This window comes from Cupressus sempervirens, chromosome 9 (genome assembly GCF_028749045.1).
Source record: "Cupressus sempervirens isolate cs-2001-9-10 chromosome 9, ASM2874904v1, whole genome shotgun sequence".
In the NCBI taxonomy this organism is placed as follows: Eukaryota; Viridiplantae; Streptophyta; class Pinopsida; order Cupressales; family Cupressaceae; genus Cupressus; species Cupressus sempervirens.
This window is the reverse complement of record NC_143126.1, coordinates 506,656,033-506,670,052: the sequence shown is the minus strand read 5'-3', so window position 1 is coordinate 506,670,052 and position 14,020 is coordinate 506,656,033. Positions and strand designations below refer to the sequence as shown.

At 35.8% G+C, this 14,020-nt stretch overlaps 2 protein-coding genes across 4 annotated transcripts in view; one reads left to right on the top strand and one right to left on the bottom strand.

The window, feature by feature from the left end:
• LOC149539561 (uncharacterized) overlaps positions 1–14,020 on the top strand; it is a 250,070-nt gene that overhangs the window by 173,938 nt on the left and 62,112 nt on the right. The window lies entirely within an intron of this gene.
• The window catches only part of PES1 (Esterase/lipase/thioesterase family protein), a 201,828-nt gene that overhangs the window by 163,024 nt on the left and 24,784 nt on the right, over positions 1–14,020 (bottom strand). For both annotated transcript variants that reach the window (XR_016356257.1, XM_089800790.1), the window contains exon 7: positions 11,624–11,730. Coding sequence is in view for 1 of the 2 variants with exons in the window: in XM_089800790.1 (XP_089656916.1) it covers positions 11,624–11,730 (107 nt within the window). In the remaining variant the exon portion in view is untranslated. The remainder of the gene's footprint in view (positions 1–11,623; positions 11,731–14,020) is intronic.

Below are 14,020 nucleotides of genomic sequence, written 5' to 3'. Positions count from 1 at the left end.
GTCAAGGATTTATACAAGACAAACTTGTTCACCGTGTGCGAACCAAAATCTTCAGAATCCACATTAGCATTGATCTTGATTGTATATTCTGAATTTACTCTCTCTACTGCAATAAGATTACCAGATTCACCAGTAACATGGCATCCCATCTGTTCCAAATCACAAATAACACTCGTTTCAACTGCTTGACAATCTCCAAAGGCTAGCTACAACTTTGTGATCAACTTCCTCAATATTTCCTCTTTATAACTAATTAGTCCTTGAAATTTGAAGAACATTTCACATGAAGGAAGAATGTCACATGAGACCAAGGCATCGAAATCAAATTTTATCATTTCATCCCAATCATCGAGGATTTCCTTCAAGTTATCCGCTTCTTGAGTCAAAGAAGAAATTAAGTTTCGCTCCATTTCATTCATCTCTTTGACACGCCTAAGAACTACAAATGTCTCTGTGATGGCTTGAACTCTTTCAGAAATGATTTCCTATATCCAAGACTTAGCAACCTCAATCAGCTTTCTCTCCTCAGACGTTTGAGATATAACAACAACACTCTGAGAAGATTGTTTCTGGATGATCAGCTTTCTCTCCTCAGACATTTGAGACATAACAACAACACTCTGAGAAGATTGTTTCTGGATGACCTAATTCAAACGAGAGACCTTCTGTTTCAGTTGATTTTTCTTTTCCCAAAGCTCACGATTTCTCTTTGATACATTAGCCAATGCATCTTGAACATCTTGCAAACAACTCAAACATGATTGATTTCCGATTTCAACCTTAGTAAACTTGTAGTCAGAACGAGTAAGTTCCCCAATAGGCTTATCTACCAAAAGCTCAACAACCTCAATAAATTTGGTCTTATTAGAATCAACCAAAATTCTGGAAACAATCGTCTTTCAAAGATTTGGATTTGGTCTTCTTAACAGGAAGATTGTCCAAAGGAACAACCACCTTCCTTCTCTTCGTTATTATTTTGCTAAACCATGCAGGCAGGCTGAAATTTTCATCCACAGAAGTAGTTACAGTGGAGACCATTGGCATTGATCCTGATTGTATTTCCATTATAATAGAGCAGTATTCAATTTGCACAGCTGAAGGCATAGGAACATGATGAGAAGATTCTGTCATGAAAAGCTCAAATCTTGCCAAAGATGTATCAAGTTGGAAAACTTGACCATTGGTAAGAGTTGGAAAATCTTCAAACACATTTGCTAAATGATCGTATTATTCATGTGTAGGGATGCAAGGAGCAGCAGAGGAAATAAGAAGAGCCATAGCATTAACCTCCGAAACTGGAATGGAAGGAGTGAAAACAGTGGAGAATGAATATACATCATCATCAACCTCATGCAAAAAAGGCTCTTCATGTATAGAAGATGTACAAGCTTGTGCAGGCTTTGGAGGAGATATATGATCATGATTTTCCCTTCTTCATATGAATCTCCTTTATCAAATTCTTTTTCCAATTCCTCTTCTAATTCTTCCATTGATTCTTGAATTGGTTCAAGAACTTGAGATGAATTAGCTCCTTTTCTACCCTTCAATTTAAATTTGAGGGAACCCTTAGCATCAGAAGATGAGGCACCATCTTTTCCTATGATTTCCAATTGTGACTTCCTTCAGGAGGACCAAAACTTCCACAATCCAAGCCCATCTTAGGATTTACTCTTTTAAGGCTTTTATTTTTCAACCATTTGTTGGTGTTTACCAAGATGTATTGAAATCTATCCATGATAGATGTACCTTCCTTTTGTTGCCTTTGAATAGGAAAAGAGTACTTCTTATCAAAGCCGACTTAATAAAACTCTGGATCAAGGGTGTTGCCATCATCTTCAAATTGGAAATCTGAAGGGATTTCCAACATGTTAAAATCAATTATTTGCTGCAGCGTTAATCTGCAGTAGTCCATTTTCATGATGTCAAGTTCTGTCCTCATATCTATCTAGATGTCTTCGATGCAATGAATATGAGTGTAGGCTCTTTTCATTTGAGAGTTCATCTCTTGGTAGTCAAAATCAAATCTGGCCTTGAACTTTTTCAAGGTGATCAACTTCAACTCTACTTCCATGTTCTTTGCTTTAGGCATAGAAATGATTGAATAGTTGCCAATAGCCAAAAGTTTAGCTGAGGTAATGCCAAAACTAGGCCAATACAAAGCATGATGATCACTCTGCACGTCCATGAGTTGTCTAGCTAGCTCAATCAAGATGATTAGATCTATAGTATACCTAGATAAGGTATATGGCTCACCTTTGAAATATCCAACTCCTACGTATGTGAATGTGAGAAACTAAATATAAATATAGCCATATTAATTCACCTTCTCCCATGTTGCATCAGATACTCTTTTGACAGATAACTATTTATTGAACAAGCATCGGAAATGCCCAAAAAAGGCATCTTGGACTCTTCTATAATGGAATTTACTATTTGCCAAAGTGATTTGGTCATAGTAATCCCAAATAAGAACCTGAAGATGATCTCCCTTAGTTGAAAGACCAAAGAAAGATCCCATGGCAGCAACAATGTAAACAAGATAAGAATTCACATAGAAGGGCACTGATGTTCCAACACTACATATCTACTGGCAAAGTGCAGTACTGATGAGTTCTCCCCAAAAGATGTGTTCTTTATTCTCCATAATTTGAAACATGAACTTATATATCCATGGCTCAAAATCAGTAGAATCTTTAAGGCCATAAATCCTACTGAGAAGGATGATGAGATCATTATATTCTTGTTTGTAATTAGACCGATTAACAGTCTTTGGCAACCTGGAGAAATTGCTTCTTTTATTGTCTAACCAGTAAAGGTTGACATACTTCTGATAATTGCCCTTTTGCCTGTTCCAACATGCCAATGATGATTCTTTGGTCAACTCTCCACAATCTGCTTTATGTGGAACCTTGAAGATTTGCTCAATGACCTTAGGATCAAGACTAATGATAACCTTGTCGTCAGCGTCTTTGATAGTTTTCGTCTTCGGAGTAAACCATCATGCACATCTGAGAATGAAATCAAGTTTTATAGCCGCCATGGGAAACGTAGACACCAACTGAATGTTGCTTCTCTTAATATGCTTCATTTCATAACTAGCTAGAGCTTCAACCCTTTGTAGAAAATAAGCTACATCCACATGACCAATCTTTGTATCCATCATGTTATCCAGAATAGATATGACTAACAAAGGAGTTGCATCAGCCAATTCTTTATCATATTGATATTTCATTTTGCCTTTGAATTTTGATGGTGAGGACATGTCTTGTGTTTGTGCTGCAACACAAAAATCCCAAAACACAAATACATCATCAAAAACAATCTCCATACAAATGGATTCTAGACCAGCAGTGAAGATTCGAAAATGGATTGGAGATTTCGCAAATCCGACAAAGTGACTTAAAAGAGAAAACATATGCATAAGCAGTGGAGTGCAGAATGAAATGGTATGAAAAAAAGATGGAGTGAAACGAAATGAGAATGTGTGATGGTGAAACACATAAGAATGCGTGCAAATGAAAATTGTTGATTTCAAAAGTGACTAGGTGTTTTCAAGGCATTATTGCATGAAAAATGAATACATGTAAATGCAACATGTAATGGGAGATGAAAGGTGAGATGGGATGCAAATGCGGGTGGAGGATGCACTTCACATGTAAGTGCGAATGAAGGATGAGATGGAAAACATGGAAAGATGCGAAAACATGTATTTTCTCATGGAGGCGCAAATGCATTTGGAAGGATGGAAATGGAAAATGGAAGTGAGATAATGAGTTTTATAGTCACTTTTGGTGAAAAAGAGAAGTCAAAGTACATGGGAAATGAAAATGACATCTTTTTTACTTTTCAAAATGTGACTTTTAATCAAAATCAGACCTTTTGGATGCAATTACACATAAGGTATTTCATGTAATTGTGTCGTACTAATGGATGCGAAAAGTGGGATGAGTGAAAATGGAAAAAGAAAATGAGATTACATGCACGTGCGGATGGCGAATGAGATGGAAAACATGTAATCGCATTTGTTGAGTGAGAGATGAGGTGTTGTGACACAGAAACGGAATGTGGAAAGTGATGATGTTTTCGCTTGTAATGAACCGAAAACTAGTTCTTGGGAAAAAACTCGCAATTTCTCCAAGTGGAGAAAACCGGCAAGCAAGCACAAAGCACAAAACACAAAAGAAAAAATGTGCCTTTGGAAAGTGACTCAAACATACCATGATGCAATGCACTTCAACACTCGAATTTGAAATTGGGACTTGGGAAAGAACCAAAAACATGAAAATGAACAAAAACTTCATTTTTAAAGGATAAATGCACTTTCCATGGCAAAGATTTCAGCAAGTGGCAACCATCAAGTAATTACATGCATAAAATCAGCAAGATAAGCATGAATTTAAAGCAAGAAAGAAAGAGTCCACTTACATGCGCCAAAAATGAAGGGAAAAGATGCTCCAATGTTTGAAAAACTCTTCACAAATGTTTGAAACTTTCAACCTCTCACAAATTCGAATTAGAGAAGGCAGCAAACAAGGACAAGTTGGTAGAAGATACCAATGCGTGCCCTATCATTGCTCTAAATCCCAACGTTTTTGGATTGCATTCATAAGGGACATTTTTAATAAAAACATTTTTCTCCAAGGCACCTGATCAAAATGTTTTGAACATTAAACATCAAAACATCTAACAAAATGCAATGCAATCACCAAAATATACCAAATCGATTCCTTCTTGAGCAAAACGTGGGTCAAAAATGGATCTATTTGGAGTTATTTCCAGAAACGTGCCCTAGATGAGAGCTTCCAAATACATTTTTCAGCTTGTTGATTCCATTTCAAATGCAAGATAAATCATCACCAACCAAAAACGCCTCCAATAGAAGAAATCCATGCAAATCCATTGAGAAAATCCCAACTTAAGATCAATTTCAGGTTCTTGGAGGGCAAAAACATGTTCTTCAAAAATGGGCCTTTTGAGTGTCATGGCATATATTAAAACATGTTTTTTGATCAGTATTGGACTTTTTGAGGTACACTTACATATTTTAAAATGTGCATCTCATTAAAATCGCACTTTTTGGGTGTCATTACATGTTTTAAAATATGCTCATAAACAAAATCGGACCTTTTGTGGGAGGAAGCATGTTTTAAAATGCATCTCACTTTTTAGATGTAATAGCATAAAAACTTCACTTTTGATGCAATAGCATCAAAAAGGTCCACTTATGATAGACTTTTGATGTAATGACATCAAAAAGGTCCACCAAAGTGAACTTTATATCAATGACATGTAAAACGTCCACTTTTGATGGATTTTACATGTTATTGCTTATAAAATGTCTACTTTTGAAGACTTTAAGTCATTTAATTCACTTAAAATTATAAAAATGTCACAAAATGGGCCATAAACAATATTTATTTAAAAAGTGACATTTAAATAAACATTTGATTTTTAAAACCAAAAATTAAACTGAAACTATATAGTTATATAGTTACTTTAAAGTGAAAAATTAAAAAGTAACTCAACTTAAAATTATAACATAAAGTGCACTATAGTCACTTTAAGTTAAAAATTTAAAGTGAAAACTTAAAAACATAATAAAAAGTGAATTTAAGTTATATTTATCAAAAAGTTAAAGTCAAATTGAAAATATATCATCATATTTATAATTCGTGTTGTTACACCTAAAAGGTCCACTTTTGAAGCACTAAAATGGGCATAACTTTGACTGGCAACTCCAATTAACCTCTAGGTTAGACCAAATCGAAGGGGAAACCGAAAGGCATGACATAAGCAAAACCAAAGGACTAAAAACAAACAAATGCAAACTCAAAAACAAAGAACGGACAATGAAGACTTCAAAAATCAAGCAAAGGCTCGACAGAAAGTAAAATGAAAAAGACTTGACGAAGGCCTTCAATAAAAAGATTTGATATATGAATTGGAATGGATCGATCGATCAACATTAAGCAATTAAATATCAAATTTAAGCTTAGAGAAACGCGAAACTAGCTTAAAAAAGTTTCATGTTGTTACCAACATTTTGTGGTGACAAAATGCAGGACAACAAAGAGCAAATAGTACAGATAAAGATTTCACCATCAGGTTGGGAAAGAAGGAGCTTGTGAAGAAGGACTTGCCACAGGAAGCATTGGATCTTGGGTTCGACCTTACTATGCCAAATGAAAGAAAGAAGTTTGGTCCATTCAGTGGTGTCTAAACTCAAGGTCCATCTATCATTGAGGTGAGCAAAGATCTCATCATTGTCTGACATGAGACCATACAGAAATTTGGCTTTAGAGGAGAAAAGTGGGGTACCACCCGGCCAAGCTAAAGAAGGGAGTCTGTCAACAATCTCTACAACAACATTTGGAAGCCTAGCTTCAATCTAGGCATCTCTAACCATGGCATATGTTCTCTTTTGGGTGAAAGGGATGTTGAACTTATTAGCCAAGTCATCCCATGAGATCAAACCCCCATCTCTAATAAGGTCACTGAATTTATTGATTTCCATTCTAGCCAACATCCTGGCTAAACAACCTTGAATTAGAGCCAAGGGCCTCCCTTTTCTTTCAACATTCCACCATGGGGATCTTTCACCTCAGATCTTGGATTTGCTGTCAATTATATCTGCCTTTGAGATCCATCCCCTTACATATTCCCATGTTTTCCAAATAGTTTTAAAAATTTATGATCCTTCAACTTTGATTCTCCACTTACCAAAGAAGAGATCATTAAGATGCATGTTTTTCTAGGATTTACCTTATGTGGGGAGCCTCTAGCTATGTTGTTCCCGATGAGCACCTTCCATGGTTCATCCCCTTTAGTGGCTTTGGCAATCCATTTAGCAGCCAATGCAATACCCTACCATCTAAGATCCTTAAGTCCTAGAACCCCTCTTTCCTTCCTCATTGCACACCACCTCCATTTGACCGCATGTCTTTTCCTATGCCCTTTCCCATTAGACCACATGAAGTTTCTAATGGTTTTCTCAACAAAGTTGATTTAGGCTTGATTAATAAGCAAGTTGAGGATAATAAACTGTATAAGCTGATAGCACTAACACACCTATACTCTTCCTGCCAATGATAGATAGTTATTGTTCCAGCTGTTTATCTTCTTGTCAATTTTACTTTTGACCCACTCCCACATTGCATTGATATTAGGTGTAACAAAAAATGCAATGCCCAGGTAGCTGACTATATGGTTGGGGCCACCCCCAAGAGAAGCCAAATCTATTGTACCAGTTGGGGGTTGGTTTTCCCAGCCAAGCACAATTGACTTAGCGATTGACACTTTGCTTCCAGATGCTTTACAGAAGAGCTCAAGTTTATTGGTAAGCATAGTGGTGTTGCTCTCCGAAAGTTCAATAAGGAGGGAAGTGTCATCAGCAAATTGAACATTATTCAGCTCTTTTTCGTTGGGTAGGGTAATTCCTTTGACCTTAGGAGAGAGGGTGTTGTCCCTAAGTATATGGTGCAGACTATCAACAGCAATGACAAACAATGATGGGGCAAGAGGACATCCATGTCTAATTGACCTTGATAAAATGAAGGATTTTGATCTTGATCCATTGATTTCAACCGTTGCTGATGCATTGACCATTAGGAGCAGTACCATTTTATTGAAAGACTCTAGGAACCCCAGACATTCTAACATCATTTGGATGAAACTCCATTCTACCCTGTCATATGCTTTTTCATAATCTATTAGGTACATAGCCGCCTACTAACCTGAGCATCTAGCCCACTCCATTGCTTCCCAGCAAGTATTAAGGTTTTCAATTATGTACCTTCCTTTAACAAAGCCTATTTGAGTGAAATTTATGACATTGGGTAGAATATCTTTAAGTCTCAAGGCTAGAATTTTGGCTAGGATTTTGTACGAGACATTGAGTAGAGTGATGGACCTCCAATTCTTAATATGTGTTCTGTCTTCATCCTTTGGAATCAGCTTAATGAGTTCTGCATTAATTTCAAGCCCCAATGTCCCACATTTTATTGCCTCATTATAGAGCAACAACAAATCCTACCATATCCACTCTATATGAAGTTTATAGAATTCTACCAAGATGTCATCTAGTCCAAGAGCCTTCTCATTATTCATCTGATATAGCGTGCAAAATCTCTTCTTTGGAGATGGGTTGCTCAAGTTTGGTTGTATCACTAACACTACCATTATCTTTGGATGTAAACAAACTCCTATAATAGTTAGCAAAGGTTTTGAGGACTTCATTATTATCTTGAATTATCTTATCATCATCTTTGATAACCTCAATCCTATCTCTTGCTTCCTTAACTTTAAGGAGTTGAAAGAAATATCTTGATCCTTTATCACCTTGGTCAAGCCACTTCATTCGAGCTCTAGTTCTAGCACCTTGGATTTTAATCTGCTAAATATTCCCTAAGGCATCTCTGGCCGTTGCCAATGAGATTTGTGCGTGTTCATTACCTGGATTAGTTTGAACTGGATTAGTTTGAAGGGAAGTCCCTGTATTAACCAGGGTTTTATGCAATGTGTCTTCTTCCCTTTGCATATCCTTAGCCTTTTTCTTCCCCACAGTTTGGAACAATCTCCTCCAACTGTCCATCATAGTTTACCATCTAATTATGGCACTAGGGTGCTTTTCAATACAATGGTTATATCATCTAATCATGATGGTAGCAGCATTCACATCTGCATCTTTGAGAATGGAGGTGTTGAGATCAAACCCTGAAGATTTGACAGGGGGGAGAATCTGCTGATCAATCATGACAATGATGGCCACAATTGGGTGATGGTCTGAAAGCATGAATGGGTGAACTTGGACATAGGACCCATCTTCAGTTGGCTAGAAACTAAAGCTGTTCTTGCTTACATAGAATATGTCCAGCCAATCGCAAATCCTTTTGTTGCCCTTCTGGAAATTGGTCCAGGTATACCAAATACCTTTATGATCACTCCTACTTTCAGCCAGGGGATCAAATAATTGAAGTTTGTTCATCAATTTGGTCCAAAAGAATTTCTTATTCCCTTTCCATTCAAATCTACATCCACCACTCTTATCTTGTTGTCTTTCCACCATATTGAAATCCCCAACTAAGACCCAGGGAATATCCTTAAGCTGACACATCCAATTCCATAAGGGAATTCACTCTAGGTATTCATTTGGTGCGTAAACTGAAGACACCCCAAATTCCTTACCCTAACAATTCAAAGTCACCTATACGACTCTGTCACAAGGTGAGGTGCCCCAATTTGTAATTGCATTCTTCCATTTAGTGCTTATCAGAATAGTAGAGCTCCTTTTCCTTTTGGATGGCAGGTATAAAAGGGCAAAGCATTTTTCCAGATGCACTTTAGGGCTATATCCAATTGGAATCCTATAGCTTTTATTTCTTACAGTACAAGGAAATCAATATCTTGATGTGATCTCAAAAGTCTCTTGATAACATACTTTCTATCTGGGGTTTCAAGTCCTCTAACATTCCATGAGATATATTTAGCCATATTAACTGGATGGATTATTGTTAGCTTCTATACTAGGTTTAAACTTCTTGAAACACTTAGGTAGATCACTCATCTAGTTCAAAGGGGATTTGGAGGAAATGCTTAAATTCCTAGGTCTCCCTCTCTTCCTTTTCTCAATCTGATCTCCTTCCATTTGTCCTCCTTCCACTGATTGTAGAGCATCTAAATTTTCTATTGATCCTTTTCTAGGTTTCCTCTTCTTCTTCTTTGCACTGAAAGTGTAATTCATTTCCTCTCTAGCAAGGTCATCAAGAATGGAACATGCCTTCCCTACCCACAATTGTTCTCCCTTACTATCCTCGTCAAATTCTTCATCACTCGGGATTCTAATTTCAGAAGCAATCCTCCTATGTGATTTACTGTTTGTATGTTGCTAGGGGGTATCTGATATAGCCGGGATCAGTATCTTACTCTTTGAATGCTTTCAATGACAAATCCTATTCTCCAATGTCCATTTCCGATCTATTTCTCTAAACCCTTACGCTGTCCTTTTTAGCATTGATTCTTCCTATCTTTTTTCCTCCCGTAATTTCAATAAATGTTTTCCTTTATATCTTTGACTTTGAACCGTCATGCCCTAGGAATTCTATTTTAATATTTTTTTAATTGTATTTAAATTTAATATTATTGAATTCAATCTTTTTATTATTGTTTGTTATTATATCAAATTTAATATTCAACTCTAGCATCATTATACTCATTTATTGATATTATATCACATTTTTGTCAATGATTATACAATATCTTATTGTATTATTTATATAATATTATACTATATTTATTAGTATATAAGTTAATATAGTTTATTGAATAATAAATTATATTATTATTTATTTGTTTATTTTATTATTATTTACTTTTAAATTCTACTGGGGCAAAATTGGGGACATGACAAAGAAATACAAGAATGACCTATAAAAGGGAATTCTTTCCAAAGAAGAGGGGTTCTTTTTCTGGACAGAGAGAAGCTACAGAAAGGGAAAAAATGAGCAGTTTACTTTCATCAAGTTGAGCTTTGTTTTGTTGTACATGGTCACTAAGTCTATGTACCCAGGTTTCTATATTGAGAAATAAAGAGACGTAAGTCAATTTGTGTATTTGTTTATGTCTTCTTTAAATTACAGATTGTAAATATTTTTGCAATCTTCTTAGTGCAAGTTCCATTATGTCAAATAGAGAGATTGTATTTTCGAATTTGTGACTTTAGGATAGACAATTTATCATAAATTTTGTTGTTAATTTTCTTTCTTGCTTCTCATCCACGAGTGTGGAAAGGGTTGGTATGTGTATCTCTTTTCCTACAATTATTTAATTATGAATAGAAGATTTCACATCTATCTCATAGCTATGGATAGATGGTTGTTTGCCTTCCGTGCCTTTTGGGAAAATCCACAACCAATAATTTTATCCACTGTATATCACACAAAGAGAATTCTACCTTTGTATTAAAATTCAAAGAGTACTTGCACATCATCATTGCAAGTGACTCAACTGTTGGTTTCAGCTTTGTCTTTCAATACAGGGCATTTAGGAGTCGTCTTTGAAGCTATTTCATAAAGTACAAATCTGTTAACCAACACTTCTAAGGATTTGTTCTATGTTATATTATTACATTGATAGGATGAGCTGGTAAGAAGATAAACCCTAACAAGATCATCTCTTCATATTTTTTGACTCAGTTTATATGTTTGTATATAATGTTTCGGGTACATTTAGCTTTTATCATGTGAGATTTGTGAGATCAGAATCAGAAATATTCTTGTATTGAACTGTAGACATTCTTAATAAACCTCATCTAACAGAAGTGACTGAAGTTTCCATTGAGTGTACCCTTGCATATATTCAAAAAGTAAAAAGTGTCATTGCAAAGGGAGCCTGGTGTGAATTCAGGAAATTTTGTGAGTTAAAACTCATGAAGGTGAATAATTATTTTCCTAACAGTCCAATGGCAAAACAAATATTTTACAATAGCATGCTAAACTCTTATCAACTTTTCTATCCAATGTAAGGATCGTCACAAGCATCAAATTCCAATGTTCTTCCACTTATAAGGCATCAGAATGAGAAAGAAAAATAAAAGTTCCCATCTTCAAATTAAACCAGGTATCCATACCGAAAGTCGTGGCAACAAAGCCTCAAGGTTTTCTGACAACTGTTGAACAGACTCCAATAATGGAAGCTCATCATTAACATCAGCCATGGCCATGCGAACAGGATCACCTGTATGAATGACATTAGCATGGTGTAAGTGTTAACTAACAAGAAGAAGCACATTATCTCATAGTAATAGCTTGAGGAAGCATACACATATCCATGATTGAACCTATCACTGAATATTCTGGAAAACAGCAGTACCAAATGCTGCTATTGTCACTCATGTCATCGCTTCATTTTCAAAAGTTGTAGTTGATATCAAATTAATTAATAATGGATACCTAGTTTTATAATAAAGGAACTTAAAATTGGGGTGTCGTTGGTGATGGATACTCTTAGATTGTTCTTGAATTTTCTTTCTAAATTGGATGGGCTGACATGGATATAAAGCTCATTTGAATTCACATTGGCATGATAGAAAAAACAAAATAACAAACTAATTATAGATAGCTTGGTAAGTCAATTTTAAAAGTTCATGTAAAAATGAACTTAAGTATTCCAAAGCATATGTTAATCCATATCATCCAAAATATGCTAATTTAATTGTCTCCTGAAGAATCCATACAATTATAAGCCATAGCAAATCTAGGTAATAATTGCTTCCTTTTAAAATTAAAAATGTGCAGCATTTTGACAAGAACATTTTTCATCCATTGAACCAACATCTTCTTAAAAATAAGTTTTGTTTTCTTTTGAGGTCACCTCATAGATAACCCATGAGCTTTATTTCGGAGATCATCTGCATGCACATGCAAAACTCAAAAATGGTTTTCATAGCCAATACAATGCTTTTCATGTGTAAAATCTCCACAAAACCATTTTTAATCCATCGAATTAAGTTATTTGGCATCTTCTTAAAAACATTTTTAGTTTTTGTTTTCGGGGTCACCTTGTAGATAATCCATGCACTTTATTCTAGAGATAGACTACGTGCAGAACTAAAAAATGCTTTTCATAGCCAATAAAAAATCATTTTCTTATTAATTAAATTAAACTTTCCTATCATCTTATAATATGTTCTCTTATTTACTAAACTACACTACCTTTTCATGGCAATATGAATGTTTATGATATCCAAAATTTTATGCACACCTATTTATATCTGATTTTGTAAGAATTTGTTTCCTATTCTCTTATGGTTGGTGTTAATAGTCCACAAAAGATACCAAGTTGTCCTTCAACAAGATCTGTACTTTTTATAATCCTCAAATGTTTTCTTTTTATAATGCAACTCTAAGGGATGGGTGCCATTTGGAAAGATTGAGGAATAACAAAAAGGCCTTCTATAAATTTGTGAAAGGAAGCCTACAAAGCTATGTTCCCCGGGGATGCGTACCCGGCCTAAAACCCCCCGTTTCGGGGACGAGGACGTCTCGGGGACGAGGGGATGGGTATGGGATGTCCCCCAGCCGTCCCCAAATTCCCTTTTTTTTGCAGGGGACGTCCTCGAAACTTGGGGACGTGGGGTGGACAAAAGGGGGACGGCTGGTACAGAAAGGGGACGTCTAGCCGTCCCCTGACCGTACCGGGTACGGCCGGCCGTCCCCCTTTTTTGCAAACTCAAAACATTTTTAAAAAAAATTTGTTGTGTCTTTTTTGGTCGGCTAGTGGGCCCCACTCCTCCAAAAACCCTAAAATGTATATAACTCAACACATTTAAATTGTTTTAACCATTCTTTGGTTTTCATTTTATGTTGCAGCCGGCTGAAGTTTTCATTTTGCAAGTAGAGGAGGTAATAGTTTTGCTTCCAAGAGCTTGACCAAGGGTTTGATCTTCTATTTTGTGCACCAAGTAAGTATAAAACTCTTTGTGCTTTCATCTATCATTTTTTTAATAAATTTGTAGCTTGCAAAATCTGATTTTTTTTTTTTTTTCATTGTTTCAGCTCATATATCTATTCAATTGCATATTTAAACACAATGAGCAGCAGTGGGAATACAAGTAGTAGTAGTGAAGAAGAAAATGTAGAGGTTGATGTTGTTAGTAGTGACACTAGGCAAAAACCCAATCCTAAAGATGATTTGTTTAAATGCCCTTCCGACATTATGAAGAATTTTGCAAAGGGTCCTTTCAATAGGAAAAAACCTCTTCTCCAATATGTCACACCTAGGCCAAAAGATAAAAAGAATTCGGGAGGGACTAGGGTGTGGGATTTTCATGTTTGTCTTGATGATTTTAGGGGCAGCTATACAAGAGTGAAGTCACATTTTTTAGGTGTTACATGCCAAGGAGTCAAAGCTTGTCCTAACCTAACTGATGAACAAAAATTAGAATGTCAAAGATTGCACTTAGAGGCTGAAATGGAGGGGCAAAATTTGACAGTGACATCACCATCCATTCCCTCACAATCATCTA